The following is an 18,299-nucleotide window of genomic DNA, read 5'->3' on the forward strand; positions in this document are numbered from 1 at the left end:
ATACAGGCTTATGGCTTGCAGTGACATGAGCTTGCTCCAGGACATTCATATTAGACATCAGACATTTCAGTCTGCATTAACATCAATCTGCACTTAATAATACCTGCTGTTACCTCTGGTACAGAACATTGGAGGGAAACAACATAGGCAAGAAAAGGACAAGACCCAAGACTTGTGTCCTTCTAACAGCATCTCCATCCCTAATTCTAAAATATCCTGAGTTGGAAGGAACCAAGGATAGTTAAGTCCAATTCCTGAGCCCAGGAATCTTTAATAGACACTGTTCTAAAAATATATACAATATTTATTTAATATTTACTTAAAAGTTGGAGTCACTGCAGCCTAGAGCAGCTCTTCAAACACATTTCTGCTACAGGCACTGCACAGGTCTTTATGCATTTGCAGACAAATTGTCCCAGAACCATTGTCCCAGAGCAGAAGTGAGAGCCCAGCCTTCACCATTGGAGGGCAGCAGTTCCATCAGGCCACGCTCAAGAGCTGGATATGCTAGCAGGATACAAAGTCCTCTTCAAGACAACCTGTATCTCAAAATTTATCTTTTTTTTTTTTTTAATAAACCAGTAACTGAACTCTATTCACAGTGTCCTTGAAAGAGGAGTAAGGCCTGTAATAGCTGACTTCATACTTGATAAGGTTGAGGAACTGACCATTGAAGGACCATGACTCAATGTTGCTGTGCTGGGGAACAGTCCATGGGGAACAGCAGCTTCAGTGCCACATCAGCCATCTCAGCTTCCACTCCTTCAGGCTCGTTTCTGTGCTCGCTCATTCTGTTCAAAATTAAAGTTGAGAAGGTGACTGAAGATGCCCCTGTCTCAGAGTCACACAGAAGGAACTTCAGAGAGGAATAGGACAATTTAATAATCCCTTCTGTCTCAGTTCTCAAACATTCCTAGTCTACTCAAAATCATAATTTTTCAGGGCCAGGTATTTATGAGTTCTCGGATTAGAGAGCAGAACACTTGCCCAAATCATGCAGCACAAAGTCTATTAAGGACTAGACCCATGTGGCAAGGTAAATGCTACCCTGCTTTTGTCTCAAAGCTCTCAACCTCACACTAGTGTATATAAAGAGGCCTGCAGATAGCTGTATATTACAGCCTTAAACTCTGTATGACAAAATGCTTAGTCTCTGTATTTTGCTTATAGTACTTTGGTAGCTGTCAAAATCCCAGCTACAGAGGTAAAGAGAAGGGCAGAATAGAAAAAAATCACCAAAAATCAGAATTGTTTCAGTTGAAAAAGACCCTCAACACCATTGAATCCAACCATTTTGACCTGCATTGCCAAACCTACCCCAAAATCACATCCCCAAATGCCACATCTGCATGTATTTTATACCCCTCCAGGAATACTGCCAAACTTTGACAGAAGCCTCTTTCTCTCTTCCTCACCTTTCTGAGGATTCCATAATGAGGCACCCACAAATGCTGCCTTCACACTGGATTGGTACTGTCTCAGACAAAGGCAAGGATCCTGGACACTAATACTTGTGCTAAGCATGAATTGCAATAAAAACGTCAAACTGCGACTTGCACAGTTTGTTTTCTTCTTCATTTCAATTACCTTTACTGTCTTCTCGAGCTTACACAGAGCTCCCTCATATTGCTGCACCAATGGCTTCAATGAGTTGCCCTTCACTGGGTGTTTCTTTATATCTTGGATGCCAGCATCCCTCAACATGCGCAGAAAGCGCCGCTCCTGCACAAAACACACACTGGAGATGAGACATCCCACTGCCTATCAGCTACAAAATAAGCACATTTGGGAACGTGCTGCTTAGTCAGGAAATAATTCAAGTTTTCAAGCACAAAGCTCAGCTGACTGGAAAAGGTGGGAAGTAGTATGAACTTTATTATCCTTATGCCCCTGCATGCATCCTTATCAAATGAATCTCACACCAAAGACATACCTGAATTCTAAGGACCAAGCTGAAAGCAACACCTGCTTCTCCTGCACGAGCTGTTCTTCCAACCCTGAAAACAGAGAAAGTAGCTTCAAGTCAGTTTAGCTTCATAGTCACTGCCACTATCAAACTTCAAGATTCTGATGGTGAAACTCTCCAGTTTTAAGAAAGTGATTCCAAGCAATGCTAGGCTTAATTTTTGCTAGAAAGCTATTTGCATACTAAAGTAAAAAGTAAAGCTAAAAGCCCTTTTAAGTGCATGTCACCTTTGTTGAATATCCCAAAGCAAACTAAGCTCAGACATCTTCCTTTTGTTCCTGTTGTCTTACCGGTGAATGTACGTCCTGATGAACTGTGGTGCATCATAGTTTATCACATAATTCACTCCTTTAACATCAATCCCTCGGGCTGTGGCATCTGTGCTGATTAACCTGTAAAGGTATATATAGTAATTTTCAAGTAACATCTCAGGCACTACACACACAAATAAAACACACGTGAATACAGCACAACTCTCTGTTCAAACTGAACAGTCAGCCTCTGCCTCTAAGCCTGGCAGCAGCATTGCAAGTTATTCCTTATTGCCACTGGCCTTATTAGCAGTCCACAGACCTCCAAGCATCATTACAGGCTTGTCACCATTTGCTGTGCATGAAAGGTTACTGAGTGTTCCCAGGTTCTCTAAGCATGCCAGACACCTCCCAGCTCACTGGAGCTTACAAATCTCTAAGGAATCTGAACATTCCATACAAGCACGGAACACAAATAGTGAGGTGAGAAATCCCAGGAGACAAGGAGGATTTTATACACCAGGTTTGGATAGAAAGAACAAAGAAATTAAGTATTTACCTTTTCCTCAGAGACTCTCCACAGATACAATCTCATACAGCTACCAAAACCACAATGCAAATCAAACACATGGATAGAAGTAGACCTGTATGCCAGGCTGAGCCGGGATTGTTTCAGTAGGAATCTCTAGCACTAAATACAGTTTCAGCACCAACATCCATTTCTGCCCTACATGTACCAGGTGCCCAGCACAAACATTAAACTCCAGATTTGCAAACCTATGTGTTTTGGGCAACTCTATGAACACCCATTTGTATTTATTGCTTGTTATAAAACAACACATAGAAAATCAGGCTGCAGCTAGATTAGAACAGGCTGAGTTACATGAAGGATAAACAATTCAAAGTCGCAAGTCCAAGTCTCACACCCATTCTGCAACAGACTCCTGCATGCTCTGTTTTAGAAGACCCCATGTAACTGCGTCCCTCGTTCTGTTTAGTTTACACTGGAAACAGCCTGTGCTGGAAAACATACAGGAAACTGGTTTAAGATGCTCACAGTTGTATTTTTCCTTGTTCAAACTCCTTCATGGTTCTCCTTCTCTCATTTGGAGGTAACCGAGAGGAAAACTCCGCCACCGTGATTCCACCAAAGGCTTGAACCAGCAGGAACAGCCTGCAGGTAAATGGGAGGGAAACTGTCACTTCCTTACTTCTGTAAGACCCCTTGACAGATACCTACAATAGTGATCTCCTTAGTGTTTACCTGTGTGAGGCTTCCCTGGAGTTGGTAAAGCACAACACGCGGGTGAATTTCATTGTCAGCATGAAATACAAGAGGAGCAGAGGCTTGGAATTCAGGTCACAAGGCACATAACATTGCTGCAGTCAACAGGAGTTCAGAGAGAAAAGTTACTTCTTGCCAAGACTAATCTTCCCTGAAACCCACTACCTGTCCATGACCTACACAAGCTTGCATGTTTTACAGCTGACTAATAGCAGCAAAACCAGAGCCCACAGTGCCACCCCTTTTAGAATAAACAGGCTGGCAGAATACAACACGAGTGGAGACAGGGGACCTGAGTTGTTCTAATGCTCTTCCATCTCAATTCCAAGTAACAACATGCACTGCCTTCCTGCCTACAGGCTGGCCTGTATATACATGTCTTGAAATGAATGTTAGATGTATGGACAACTGATAGGTGCTTTTACATTATTATGACTTTCTAGTTCCACTCCCCATTGCTGCTAGACTTAATTTGACATGAAGAGAGATTAATTTAAAAATATAATCAAGTCTTAACCAAACGAACATTAAGTCATAAGAAAACAAATGTGCAAAGGTACAGCTCTCTGGGTCATATATGCTCCCAAAGCCACTCTTGCAAGGAAACTCAGGGAAGAGATTTTAGGGTAAAACCACAACTAGATAGACCAGAATGAAACAAATCTGCAAGTATAAATTATTCAAAAGAATTCACATCATACCGATAGCCCCTCAGGGAGTGTGTATTTATTATTAGTATCTTGTTCAGTTTCTGTTCCATCTCTATTTTTCTCAGAATACACAGATGTGAAGAGACGAGGCTGGAATAAATCCAGCTGCTGCAATTTCTCTGGGTCCTGGGTCAGTGTGGCTGAAAACAGCAATTTCTGTAAGGGTATCTGAGGAGAGCAGGAACTGAAAGAAAAAGTACACAGAAACTGAGTTTTGAGGATGGGACAAAGGAGTTTCACCCCAAGTACCTTCACTGATACAAGGGAAGCAATGAATGCTTTCTGATGCTCTTTTCCTGCCCTGGGCCTCTCCTGTAGGTTCTTTTCCACCTTTTTTTTATGGTGGAGCTCACAGACAGAACTGGTGAGAATTCTCAGTCAAATGCACTACTCCAATCTATTACTTCTGCACAAGTCCCTGCACCCTGGTTACCCATGTCCTCATTCTAGTCACATCCTTCCCTGGCCATTCATCTCAGTTTCTGACACATCTCTGCCATTGCTGTACAAAACCAGCAGCTGCAGATAGTTAATTGCAAGAGTTTTCCTCCAAATCCATTACTCAGCTTTGCCAGAAGGCATTACTATAGTTACTGTGCAAATGGATCACAGATTTGCAGTATTTGTGCATTCTTTTGATGCTCCTTTAGTCTAAATAAGGAAAGCCTGGAGAATACAATACTTAGTCTGAAGGACATCCTCTGGCATCAGCTGTTTGCTGCCTTATTTTGGTAGACATTTCTCAGGAGTCAAGCTTTGAGAGTCTGTGCAGCAGTGTACAGTGGAGCAGGGCAGTGACACCCAGGTGCTGGTGTCCATATTATCAGCTCAAAGAAATGAATTCTGCAACTTACCTGGCTGCTGTTACAGGCCCTGGTTTGGTCCTCTGAAAAAGCATGTTGGAGCCAGAGCCATTTTCTCCTTGGAATACAGCTTTGACAATTCGGTTCAGACAGTTCTGGTGCATGTCATCAATCATACGGTCAGCTTCATCCACGATCTGAATTCACAGGGATGAAAACCACCACTTGTTAAATACTGGGAGCTTTTATTTTCCTTTGTATCTGTAACCAGCAAGCCAGAAGGCAAGATAAGGGAAGCTTCTAGTCAACAGAATTGCTTTCCTTGCCCATCCTTACTCCAAGTTTGCAAGAGCCTAAGAGAAGGGGAAGTGGGCGGATGCTTGGGTGTCATGAGTTAGAATCAAACATCTCATCTTGTGACTGCTCCCTCCACAATCTGGAATGCAGGCAGGCCCACACAACAGTTCCAACAAAGAGGTATTTATGCTCCACACAAGAAGCAAGCAGGAATTATTGCTGTAGCAGACACTACATTCAGATGGGAGAGTTGTGGAGGTGACTCACCAGGAAGCGAAGCTGTGTCAGGCTGAAGCCTGGGGTCTGGTTAATGTGATCCGTGAGCCTCCCAGGTGTGGCCACCACAATGTCAGCCAGGCTGCAGTAGCCTGTCACTCTGAAAGGACAAACAGCCCATCAGTAAGTCTCTCTTCACAACAAAGCCTGTAGCAGAGACCTTCAGAAGCAGACCTTAAGGTTTTCCTACCACTCAATTAACTGAGGAATAACAAAATTCACATATGGACTTGACACTGGAGAGCATGCAGGGACAGTGGTGGACACCAAACACCTGTCTCTACTGTGCTGCCTTATTTTAAACACAATGTGTTACTCTTCATTGCTCTTTAAGAAAGACTAATTGCAGCAAAATCCCACAGTCATATGTACCCGTGGGCACAAGGCAAACACTCTCATTCTGAGCATTTGCTGGTGAAGAACCCCCAAAATCTAGTAAAACATTACAATCACAAAACGGGTAGTAACAAGCACTGTAACCAAGACAGAACCACCAGAGTCCAGCATATAAACCTATCACCCAAAATCACGATAGCATGATGCTGTGTTGCAATAGTCTATATCTCGACCCCACCTTAATGAGATTAACTAGCTTGCAATCTCTATAAACCTTGTCAAAATACCTTTTAACCTACTTTTTCTGGACAAGCATCTCTTGCTCCTTTGCAAAAGATTTCTGGCCAGTAATCAAAGCGACCTTCAGACCCGTCCCGTCAGTGTAAACGTTGAACACTTTACTCACCTGCAAAGAGATGGGCTTTGTCAGCTGCCTCAGATTCAGCTGCAGTAAATACTTTCCTTTATGTGAACAGCATCAAACTCACTGGCAGGTCTTCAGCCTGCTCCACAGAACAGCCAAAGTACTGGCACCAGTCTCAGCCCAGCTCTGCTGAGATGGTGAGGAGCCACATACCTGTTGTGCCAGTTCTTTGGTGGGCAGAACAACCAGAGCTCGTACGTGGCAAACCACTCGATCTAACAGAACCTGCCAAAATAAAGGCCAAGTGAGTCCCTGAAAGAATGGGGGAGAACAGGGCTCTTGAGCCTAACCTAAAGAGAGAAGATGGGCTTGACACATTGTCACAGTTTTATGTTTCCATTTTCCACCCTCCCAACTCTCCATGCTGTGCCTTCTGTCTGAGAAAAGGAGTGGGACGCTGAAAACAAGCTCCCTCAGACAGCTCTGAGCTGAAAATCTGCCACCTTATGTCCACAAATTCCTTGGCTTTTTGACCTCCTTTAAAGTTCAGGTTCTGCCTGAACAAAAGCAATGCCGGCATTTCCCCTAGAGATACTTTCCCCGAGGACAAACTCACCTGTACAATGGGTATGACAAAAGACAGGGTCTTCCCACTGCCCGTGGGTGCTGAGACACAGATGTCCTTGGGGCGGTATCCCCCCCGCCCCATCAGGTACCCATTGGAGGCACTCTGCAGAATGGCAGGAATCACCTCTGCCTGGACTGAACAAAACCAGAAACACAACACACACCGTATGCTCAATGAACTCAGTGATTATTTTTATATTATATAAAAGCATTTTTGAAATGTGAAAATGTGTTCTGGTTTCCCAGAATAACCCTAATAGGTCTCTGACACAGCCTAAGTCCCCAGGCTCAGCTGGACTGAAGGTCACCCTCTAACCTTGTCCTTGCATCCAGCTGTCCTTTCTTCTTATTTAAGAACTAGCATTTACTGTAGTTGTTTGCAAAACTGGCAAAGTAACAGAAAACAAATAGATTTCCTGTTTTTGTTTGGATTTTTTTGCTTTAATGAGCTGAGTGAGTTCCCAGAAAGCTCTGATCAGCAGCAGAGACAGTGGACAGTAAGGAGCTAAAGCACAAGCTTGGCCTAAGTAGGGAAACTGTGAGGACACAAGTAAGACTTCCCTCTTTGGGCAGCTCTGAGCCATTACTCCAAGCTGTATTTATGAGTAGATAACAGACTTTTACTCAGCCTAGACAAAGCTTTGAGAAAGAAGGGTCAGATCTGCTACAGTCCCTTTCATGCATTACATTTTGTCCTGTACATTACTTCACTGCCTACATAAAATATACAGCACCAGACTGCAGGAACCCTTTAAGTCCCTTTAGAAAAAAACAAAAGCACTATCAAGGCACCTGGAAAAAAGGACTCTATTCCATTCATTTGCAGCTTTTTCAGCAGCCGAGGATGGATTCCTGGGACTTCTCTGATTGGACATAGATTATCTCTGATGCGTTTCTGCACCCGTTTGGGTTGAGCAAGCCACTGTGGCAAGAAGGGCTGGACCTGAGGTGAGGGAAAGGAGAATATGGCAATACCATATGTAAAATAAAATTTGAAAGAAGCATTCTTTTCCTAACCATCAAGCCGAAATTCAGTCAAGCTGGTTACCTTCTGCACTGGCTTTGCATTGTAGTCTCCAAGAATCATCACACTAGAGGGTGGACAATTTGCTTCTTCCCCTGGAGCTACTAAAGGCAGCTCCTCCTTTGTAGTTTGATTTCCTTCAGCTTTTTCACTGCTCTCTTTCTTCCCTGTTTCATGTCCTTGTGTTTCCTCATCTGTCTTCTTCTTTTTATTAGACTTGTTTCTAAAGTTGTTTCTGTTTTCTTGTTGTTTTATGTCTTCTTCAGAATCTGGAATTTGGATAACAGCAATACAAAGCTACAGGTCAGAGCATGCCACGTTGAAGAGATTTAGCAATATTACACATAAAAAACAAGTAAAAACATAAAGCAACAAGTCCTTGCAAGCTCTTTCTTTTCCCTAAATCCCAGTGCAGAAGTCAAACATTTCTTTGATTGCATAGATGCAATAAGACTGAGGTGATGTGCTTCCCTCCTCCTCTTACACTAAACTGATCCTCAAAGTTTGCAGTATAGGGCCTTCCCTCAAAAAAAAAAAAAAGTTGGGAACATATTAAGTAGATGAAAACAAAATCAGGTAATCTGGGCAAGGTACTCAAAGAGCAGCTCGTGTCCACTTTTCTGTGGAAACTGTAAACCACAATGAACTGAAATCCTACACCCTCACTTTATTCTTACCTGCTTCAGTCCTCCCTCGCTGCACTTTCGATTTTCTTCTGTTTACTTTCTTCTTTGTGGGGCTGCTGCCATCTGCTGCTTCCTCAGTACCAGCCCTTTCTTCTGAAGAGCTGCGGGGCTGTTGTTTTGTCTTTAGCTTCTTCTGTCTAAGCGCACTGGGCTGTTCTTCACTTTCCCTCTTCCTCTTTCCTTCGCCGGGCTCCACCCCGGGGCTCAGCCCGTCGTTCCCTGGGCCTTCCCTTCCCTGGGGCTGCGCCTCTCGCTGCTTCTTAAGCTGCCGGGCCCTCGCCTGCTGCTGCAGCCGCTCTAGCAGGAGCCGAGCCCGGTCCTCCGCCTCAGCCTCCTCCTCCTGCTCGTCCTCCCCGCCGTACCTGCAACAGCCCACACAAACCTCCTGAGGCACGAACCGCCAGCCCGCACAGACCTCCGGCGAGACACCCCCGGCTGGAGCCCGGTGTGGAGGCAGAGCCCGGGACAGAGAAAGGGTACGGGTGTAGGAAAAGAATGGGAGCGGGAGAGGAGCAGGGAGCGGGGCCGTGCCCGCGGTACCTCTGGATGCAGAACAGCGCCATGGCCACGCCGCGCCGCGCGGGCGCACGGAGATGACGTCATCGTGACGCGCGAGGCCGCGGCGGAAGCCTCCGGAAGGCGCGGGGTGGGCGCGCTCCCCCTGCCGGCCGGGGGGGGAAGGGGAACCTCAGCCCGGGGAGCCTCAGGGCGGGACGGGCACAGCACAGCCCCAGCGAGGGACAGGTTGGCACCTCGTCAGAGCGAGGACAGGGCCCAGCCCCAGCGAGGGACAGGCTGGCACCGCGTCAGAGCGAGGACAGGGCCCAGCCCCAGCGAGGGACAGGCTGGCACCGCGTCAGAGCGAGGACAAGCTGCCAGAGCACACTGAAGCGTTCCCCATAGAGCTGCAGGCCCCTGCAGAGCTTCCACAGCACTGAGCAGGCAGTGTAAGCGATGTGGGTAACAGCATTCCCCCTCAGTGAGCAAAAGCACTCCTTCCTTGCTCATTTGGCCACACACATCCTCAGAGGAAAGCCGCTCTGAAGCAGCAGGCACAGGGTTGGGCCAAAGACTGCAGCAATAGCAGACACAATCCAAAAACAAACCTCAGAGCAACAAGCAGCCCTGAACACACCTAGAGCCTTACCCACAGCAAGGTAAAAATCAGTGGAGTGCTGTCAGGAATCAGCCCTAGGCACCATCACCACAGTGTGAAGTACTGTGTCTAAGAAACAGGGGCAAACCCAAAACATTCCTTTTGTTTGCTTTAGGATCACAGTGAAACAGACATGCCAGCAACTTCCCAACTCCATCCCCAACCTGCCAAAGCCCACACCACACAGCTTACTTCTAAATCTTTATTTGTTTTCTACACAGAGAAAACAGAGGAATGTCAAAGCAGCAATATTTAAACACACTAGCAAGGAGCCAACAATCTGTGAGAGCGCACAAAGTGCAACAAGGGGCCATTTGTGCTGTGGTCTCTGCTACAGGGCAGGGTGAAGGGAGGTCCAGGGAGGTCCAGGAACAGCTCTTCAGACAGATGGGGAGAGCTCTACGCAAAGGTGGAGCCATTCCAGCCCACATTGGCAGCATTCATGTCAAAGTAGTTGACATAGATCCTGCAGAAGAGGTACAAGAAGAAATAACAACAACCTTATTAAACTCATTTATATAAGTTGGGACAACAGAACAGTACTTCCCATTCTTTTGCTTGAAAAAACATCAAGCTTAATCTTTGCCCAAAATCTGGTGGAACCTCCAAACAGTCAGTATTTCTCAGTCCTCAAAACTGTACTTCTTTATCTATTTTTAAAATACAAATTCTTCTACAGTCAGGGACTGCCCAGACACCAGACAGCTTTTGTTTAGCAACCTGTCAAGAATTTCTGGAGATCAGACCTTTTTGTTTCTGAGTACTGCAGTCCCTCACACGTGTCACACAGACTGGCAGCCTTGGAGAGTTAAAGCAGGCCCTCAGGCTCTTCGTGTCTCCCTTCAACCCTCATGGCACCAGGTTCTTCCCATTCTTCACAGCTGCACACAGACACTCTCCCAAACTCTGCAGCCTGCAAGGGAGCTGCTCACAACCTGCTGGCTTTTACTTTTGTCTCTCAGCTCCAGTCTCTTACTGCTCCCTGCTCGTGCTTTCAGCCTTGCTTCCCCAGAGGACAAGACACCAAACCTCAGAGGCAAAAGACACACCGGGCAACTTGTCAGTGCTCTGGTGGTTTTCCCTACTCTCAGAACAGAAAGCCATTGCACAGAGGATTCTCCAGGGAAAGAGGCAGGCACCAAATTCTTACATGGACGTGAAAGTGCTGCAAGCAATCACTTGGTATTTTCCAAAACACATGGACTTATTCCTAGGTTTTTAAATTTTTAAATAGACTTTTCAAAGCTGTTTCAGAAAGCCAGAAACTGTGTCAGATAAACTGTGCCCCAGCCTCACCTGTCTGCAGATACGTGCAAGTGCTTCGAGATCAGATCGCACAGCATCTTGGTGTAAGTCTTGTTCTGCTGCCCTCCTATTTTGCCGATGCTGTAGAGGCTGCAGAGCGCGCAGGGATCGGTGGAGCCCCCAAAGGACATCATCTGGTCAGGTATGATGTGCACAGCTATGTACTGCGGGAGGGAAACATTCTGTTACAGGCTGCCTGAACTGCCCTCTCCAGACGAAAATACACTTTAGGTACCAACTCTAAGCAGGGCAGTTTGTATTGGGGTCCGGCAGCTCTTCAGTGCTGGTCTCTGCGCACTTCCCAGGCCCAGGGGAGGCTCAGGCCCGGCAGCCCCCACGGGGGGCACGGCCCTGGGGGCTGCGGGGAGCCTCGGCCCGGCTCTCAGCTTTACAACGCGGCTGTGTGCGCACAAAGCCGCCGGCGAGGCAGGCACTCCTGCCCGCCACAGCCTGGCCACCGCGCGGGGCGGAGCGAGATAAAGGCCCAAAACCTGTGCCTGCGTGCCAGAGCTCACATCCCCAAATCACGGACCGAGACGATGGGCCTGCCGGAGAGCCGGGCAGCGGTTCGGTCTTATCGGGCTCCGGCTCCTGCGGTCTGGCCCAAGAGGGGCCGTGCCGGACGGCTGAACCGCCGGGAGCTGCCCGGTCCATCCGAGCCTCGGCCCGGGTGGGTCCGTGCCGCTGCGCAGCTCCGCCGCTCGAACCGCGGCAGCCAGCACAGGCGCAGCACATCCCCGGCTACGTGAGCGCCGCGCTCCTGCAGGCCCGGCTGCCGCTCCGGGCAGGGGCCGGCCGTCGGGAGACGGCGCCGCGGGGTGGAACGGGCACAGGCTCCTTCCTCCGGAGGAGCTCCAGGACCGCAGCTGCTCCCGGGGCCGCTCCGCTCCGCGCCGCCCCTCCCGCCGGGCCCCGCCGCGCACGTGCTCGCCCCGCCGGCCGCCCTCACCTGCGCGGGTTTGCCAGTGGCCTTGGCCAGCTGCTGGGTGAGGTCGCCCAACAGGCTGTCGGGCACGGCGTCCTTGCAGACATTGGTGTAGATGGTGAACATGGGCATGGTGGCGGCGGGGGCGGCGAGGGAAGCGTGACCGAGCGGCGGGACCAGCACAGTGGAGCGGGGAGGCGTCAGCGGCGCTTTTAGTGCGCGGGGCCGGCCCGGACGTGAAGCGGCCCCGCCCGGCGGGGAGGGGAGGGAGCGGGGCGGGGACGAGACAGGACAGGACAGGACAGGACAGGACAGGACAGAAGCGCGCAGCGGCTCCGCGGTCTGCCGCACTCGCTGCGGCGTGCAGGCCCCTCCCGTGGCAGGTTCTCCGCCCTTATTCCTTGGCTTTGTTACTGCCCCTGAACATTTTTTGAGGGTTTCTTGCAGGCTCGTTCCTGGAATGGAGTCCGGCTGCGCTGGGCGGCTCATACGTAACCTGGTATCAGCGCATGTGATGCTGCCGTTGTAGCGCTCTCACTGATTTCTGCGGGATCAGGGACACACAGGGATATCGGCCTCAGCTTTGCAGTTGCAAAAACTAATACTTGCCCTGGCTCCGAGGATTTTTTCTTTTTCAAAATAAAGTAACATTTGTAGCGGTTTTGCTTTAACTGTGTGTACAGCTTTAGCTCGGTGTAAGCAGAAACGTCTGCCTTGCTGCTATATTAATTCTGCTCTAATATATTTCAGTCAAATTAAAAATTGCCTATTGCTCCTCAGCCTCCCCATTTTCACATCCTATTGTTATACTAGAAAGTGAATTTTGAAGTGAATTTTGTTTTGCTCAGGAGAGAAGGGTGCGTGCCTATTGGGAGGCGAGAGGCAGCGGAGCCGAGTGCTGGGCTGTGTGATGTGATGCACGTAGGCTGCCAGGGCTCAGCTCCCCACCCTGCCTCTTGCCTGCCCCGACGGCGGCAGCGCTGCTCTGCTGCACGAAATGACTCACAGGAAGGCTAAAGAGGATCAGGCCCGGAGCCCTCTCCACGCAGACATTGCACACACGCCGCACTCGTGCACTGCTGCTGCTAGAAAGCTTGCCCGTACGTACATGTTACATATGTGAACACTCATAGCCCTCAATGAGGAGTGAGGGATGGTGTCATCCGGGAATGCATTGGAGTGACACAGTTACAAGGAGAACTGGAGTACTTCCTTTTCTAGTGATTAGCAGCGCTTAAGAACAGCCACTAAGAACTGATTACGTTTCCTCCCTTTGATACCCTCAGCTCCCTGCCATTGCCCGCTTGCTCCTCTCACCTTCCTGCTTCGCAGATTTGTTGCGTGGAGGTGTGGTGGGAATTCTACCCTTGCAGGGAGAAAAGCTTGAAAGCAACTTCACCACTGGTGTGCTTGCCCTGCAGCCTGCCAGGCTGAGTGGCAACCCCTGGCTATGCTGCCACACAATGGAGAGACTTCCAATTTCATTCTCTTTTGCCTCCCTGACTAAGAAAGAGGTTTTCACCAAAGCAGCTTCCATTTGTTGTCTCAACAAAGCATTTTTGTTTTTTAAGGTGCAGGTCTATATTTAAAGTCTGTGGCTGCAAAGCAAAGCTGTGGTAGGGACACAGTGGGATGTTGATAGAGTTCAGAACAGGGGTATGATAAGGTCTGCTCTTCCAGAAAAAACTCACAATACACTTAACTATAGAATTTCAGGAAACATCTCTACTCAACCTTTTATTTGACTTTGGAAGCAAATGATCTTATCTGACCAAGGGCTTAATTAATAAATATTTGTATGCAAATCTTCCTTTCATAATTAATTCACCGCTTCAGTCCGTAGGAATGGCTTAGTGTGGCTTGCTGTGCCTCTGCCTCATTCTGACCTGTGCTCTAATCTTCACTGTCACTACAAATTGTTCAATGGATGAAAAGGGGAGGGCACAGCAGTGAGCAGTGGTTTTTTTCCACTCACTCCCTCTGGCTATGCTGAGCACTGGGAGACTCACAGCAGGAGCATTTCTGCTACTCATCTAGATATCCCTGTAGTGTTAGGCCTAAAGAGGACCTGGACTTCAAGCCCTTTTAAATAAGAGGTAATCATGTCTTTGCTCCTTTTGAAGGGAGGTACATGTGCAACAGTTGTAGCCACATCAGTTAAATATATCTTGAAACCAGGTCAAGACATATTTATCTCTTCTTGAAATTTGGCTCTTGAGCATGGACAGGGCAAAGGCAGAAGGAGAGTTCATCTTCATATATGACGAAACTTTTTTTAAAAGAAAAGCTTCTGTTAAGAGTATTTTGAAAAGGCACCCTCTATTTCAACTACAGGTCTTCCCAGTAACAAGAAGGTCTCAGTCATAAGGCTTCTGCTGCATTTTTATTTAAGCAGCAGGCAAGATGTAAAGCAGCAGTGGGTAGCAGCAGCTAAGGCACCAATGCCTTCTGCATTTGGCAGATGCCAGAAGGTGACTGGAACTGCAGTTCTCAAACCACAGTGAGGGTTCAGGAATAAGCTGTGACCACTCCAGGGCACCTCAAGTGAAGGTGGTGTTATTCCAGCCTACATTGCCAGGGCTGATGTCAAAGAAGCTGACGTGGATTCTGGAAAGGAAGACAGGCATCGTTAACAGCTGAGAGCAGAGTGCTGCAGGCTGATCAGGGTGCTCCTGCACCAGGACACACATCTCCCCTAGGGCTTTATCCTTCTCAGACCTTACACTCCCTTCCTCCTGCCCCTTTTAATGCCTCATCTACCTGCATTCTGGAGTTCCTAGTCATCAACTTATTGTGTCTGTACCTGATCTTTTCCACATGGTATCTGTGGGTACAGTGCCTGAACCTACATCATTTTAACCAAGGAATTCTGTAGCTTCTGGACATCAGCACTGCAGCTCATGCAATGGCTCCTTTTTTCTTTTTAGCTGGGGAGTTGCTCAGTTGACTTGGCATTTAACCTCATTAATCAGCACATTAATAGAGAGCACCAAAGGACCAGCCTGGGAAGAACAGTCTTTCAATCTGTGGAAAGTCATGTCGGACAAGTTGCCATATGAGCTCACCTGTCAGATGGTATTTTCAGCTGTTTGTTTGGCAGGTCACAAAGCAATTTGGGGTAGACCTCGTTCTCCTGCTCCCCCGTCTTATCTCTGTAGAGAAAGCACATAGCACAAGGATCTCTAGAGCCACCAAAGGACATCACCTGGTCAGGAGATACCGGTATTGCTAGATATTGTTGGAAGAAGAAAATGAATCTTATATTCTGTGCTGTATTAAGAAAAGATTTGAAAATCCAGGAAGACATTGATGTACCTAAACTGAAAATAACTGTACCTAAACAGTGAAAATAAGTGCATATTTTTCATATGCAAGTCTTTCATTTGTTGACATCTTACTGTCTAGATTTTCATTCACTGCTATGTCCAAGGCCAGTACAAAGACTCCATAGTTTTTAGGCTTCCTAGTCCAGGTGCTCCAGGAGCTCAGTGACCTGTGGTATCTCCAGCACCTCCTCCAAGCCAGCAGGCTCTCCCTGCCTGTGTGGGAAGCTCAGGGGCAGGGGGGTGTGCAATGGCACTGCTGCCGCATTGCGTTCCAGGGAGATTTTGCACCTCACTGGCTCCTGCTGCAGTCTTCACTGTGAGGTAAATGTGAACTGACAGAGCAGAGGCCTAAACCAACATCCCTCCTCATTAAAAAAATACAACCTAATCCTGCTTTTGTTCTTGATATCAGGAAAACCAGAAGAAAGTATCTATGTTAATATTAATGACCAGCCCGCAATTTTCCCTGCTCCTAATACACAGTGTCAGATCCACACACTGGGGAATCTGGGGATCAGTTCCTCTAGCATTCATCTGGCTTCTGTGCTGTTCTTACCCACGTTTATTAGCACTGCATCGTTGGAACTCAGCAGCAATTAGCCCTCTTGGTAAAACAAGCTAGCCTGAGTACCAGGAACTGTCTGGGTAATTAGTCTTGGCCATCATTTACAGTTTGTTTGGGTCTAAGGTGCATCACACCACAGCAGCACAGCATAAGCCAAGCAGATCTTGCTGAGGTACCACTTGCTTGGCCCTGTTCTCCCCTATCTGGACACCATGTGCTCTTGACTTTATGCCATATGTAGGTACATCCATGCCTTTAACATCTACCTAGGAAGCAGGTTATCACTATTAAAAGAAAAATCATGTTGAGGCATTAATCAGCATTATTTTCTTCCTAGAGCAGTTTGAAAATATTTAGAGCAGTTTTTCCAGTAGAAAGAAATGCTATTTTATTAAAAATCCGTATTTTTCCCAAATAGTACAGTTTCCTGTGAGAGGAAAGCTCTGCATTCCCGCCTACCCTAATCCTTTCCTTCTCTCTGTGTTATAACTAAGAGACTCTTCCTTTCCCATTGACTCCTTTGCACGAAGAGCTTGTATGTCCTCTTCAGAAAAATCTCTTTGTTGTTCCCTGTATATTTCTAAGTCTCATTACATATCCCTTCCACACAGCTGCACAAGCCTGTTCCAGCTGCATCCCAGCTCTGGCCTCTAGCTTTATATTCAGAAGCTCTTATGCAAGACACACCCCTTGCCTCTCCAACAGCAAGTACTTGTTTGCTAGATTGATAAAAATTGTTTTTTTTAAAAGAGGGATAGAATGCATCAATTTTACATAAGAACTAAACGTGTTTAGGTGTCCCAGTGCATAGAGAGAGGTTTTCTGGGGAGCCCTCAGACCCCTTTCTGTAGGCACCAAAACTTCATTCTTTCTACAGCTTCAAAGCATCACTCTCAAAGCAAAATAAACATTTTCTGAAAATGGGCTCCTCAATATGCAGAAAGGGTGCTTAAACAAGCAGCTCCAATCCATAGCCAATTCACTGAAGTTACTGCTGCTACAGCAACTGAGCTATAGCTCATATTATGAAGTTTACAGCTCTGTAGAGAGGTTTTCTTTTGGTTTTTCATATTCAACAGTCTTCAGTAAGCAACTGATACAGTGTCTAGTGACCAGCCGGTATTAAGAAAATAATAGGTTTATAAATCTCAGTAAGACCCTCAATACCAGTATTTCAGGACTTCACCTCAGTAGTATACTGCATATGTTTTGGCAGGTAAACCCCCTCCAGTCTGGTAGTGAAACCGGCAGGCAGCTTTTACTCTGATATTTTGACTACAAATAGCAGGATGCCAGACAGATATTTTTGCCAGATGTCAAAGCAAGTTGAATAAATAATTTTTTACTTCAACAGTAAGCACTAAGCTACAGGCAATTTGGTGGCAAATAAGAGGCTCTTCTTCAACAGGGCTCAGCAAGGAAGTGGATGGTGAGGTTTGCTTTTCAGTCAGCCAGATTCCTGAGAGATATTCACAGGTACCTGTGGACACCTACCCACATATGCCCAGTGTTTTCACATACACCCATAACTACATGCAATATCACCCTACTACTCCAGGGGTTTGAGACCTCAATAAAACTAAATTACAGTGAAAAAATAATATTCTCCTAGAGAGAAGACTGCAAATACTGGTGAGTCATTAACTATATTAGTTTATCAAGGCTATCACTCAGAAACAGCTCATTGCATAGGCTCAGCTGACTAAAGAAGGAAAAACATTTCAGCAAATGGACTTACCTGTGCTGGTTTGCCCAATGCTTTTGCTAATTGTTGGGTAAGCTCCCCTGCAAAATATTCTGGAACTTTATCCTTGCTTAAATTTGTGTTAACAATAAATTTTGGCATCTTTGGATCACAAGCAGGTCTTTTTTCAGCTCACCTTGTTCTCAGCTTGACTTCTAACTCACCCACAAGCTGGCTCAACCTACTGTGCTAGTAAACACATCAGGAGCCTCTAAATAGTCAGTGATACCTTCAGCAGGTGCATTGAGAGGGGTGGGGGTGTCTCAGGAGAGGGGAGGCTGAATGTGCCATCTGCAGCTGCTAACACAGCCAATGCACTGGCCTGGGAAGGAACCCCAGCTTTTGCACTCTGGAAACCAAAGCATCCAAAATGACACCTCGTATTTGGATACAGCCCAGTCATGAAACCAGTGAGTAAGTAAGCATTTCAGAGACTGAGTGTAGGTTGTAAGGCACCTCTTTATGTAAGACTAGTAATTATTTTTTAAAAATTGGATGCACAATTCTACTGTGAGATCTGAAACTCTCTCTGTGGAATAGAGCATAACAAAAAACCCCCAGTGACACATGTTGTGCAGACCTTTCCTGAGCCATGACTAAGTCATGACAAAGATGCCTTAAAATCAGGGCCTTGATTTTCTGCTGTGCTGAGC

At 46.9% G+C, this 18,299-nt stretch overlaps 3 protein-coding genes across 4 annotated transcripts; all 3 read right to left on the reverse strand.

Moving 5' to 3' along the window:
- Positions 1–41: 41 nt before the first annotated feature.
- On the reverse strand, positions 42–9,204 carry DDX51 (DEAD-box helicase 51). 2 transcript variants are annotated; one of them, XM_062504139.1, is made up of 16 exons: positions 9,166–9,204; positions 8,617–8,987; positions 7,964–8,208; positions 7,708–7,858; positions 6,905–7,050; positions 6,502–6,573; positions 6,224–6,330; positions 5,580–5,688; positions 5,067–5,212; positions 4,204–4,396; positions 3,482–3,597; positions 3,275–3,391; positions 2,257–2,358; positions 1,934–1,997; positions 1,588–1,722; positions 42–791 (listed from the first exon to the last, which is right to left on the reverse strand). In XM_062504139.1, the coding sequence occupies exons 1-16, from the start codon at positions 9,186–9,188 to the stop codon at positions 765–767; spliced, it is 2,124 nt and encodes a 707-aa protein (XP_062360123.1). In that variant the 5' UTR covers positions 9,189–9,204; the 3' UTR covers positions 42–764. The 2 variants fall into 2 exon arrangements, with proteins under 2 accessions (XP_062360123.1, XP_062360124.1); XM_062504140.1 differs by lacking the exons at positions 42–791; positions 1,588–1,722; positions 1,934–1,997 and having other exon boundaries at positions 2,321–2,358; positions 3,251–3,391.
- Positions 9,205–9,969: 765 nt separating this feature from the next.
- Positions 9,970–12,195, reverse strand: LOC134051041 (macrophage migration inhibitory factor). The gene is made up of 3 exons (XM_062504538.1): positions 12,036–12,195; positions 11,078–11,250; positions 9,970–10,247 (listed from the first exon to the last, which is right to left on the reverse strand). The coding sequence occupies exons 1-3, from the start codon at positions 12,141–12,143 to the stop codon at positions 10,181–10,183; spliced, it is 348 nt and encodes a 115-aa protein (XP_062360522.1). The 5' UTR covers positions 12,144–12,195; the 3' UTR covers positions 9,970–10,180.
- A 2,356-nt stretch (positions 12,196–14,551) lies between these two features.
- Positions 14,552–17,748, reverse strand: LOC134050870 (macrophage migration inhibitory factor-like). The gene is made up of 3 exons (XM_062504277.1): positions 17,645–17,748; positions 15,077–15,250; positions 14,552–14,618 (listed from the first exon to the last, which is right to left on the reverse strand). The coding sequence occupies exons 1-3, from the start codon at positions 17,746–17,748 to the stop codon at positions 14,552–14,554; spliced, it is 345 nt and encodes a 114-aa protein (XP_062360261.1).
- Positions 17,749–18,299: the final 551 nt, after the last annotated feature.

The sequence above is a fragment of the Cinclus cinclus genome, chromosome 17, assembly GCF_963662255.1.
Source record: "Cinclus cinclus chromosome 17, bCinCin1.1, whole genome shotgun sequence".
In the NCBI taxonomy this organism is placed as follows: domain Eukaryota; kingdom Metazoa; phylum Chordata; class Aves; order Passeriformes; family Cinclidae; genus Cinclus; species Cinclus cinclus.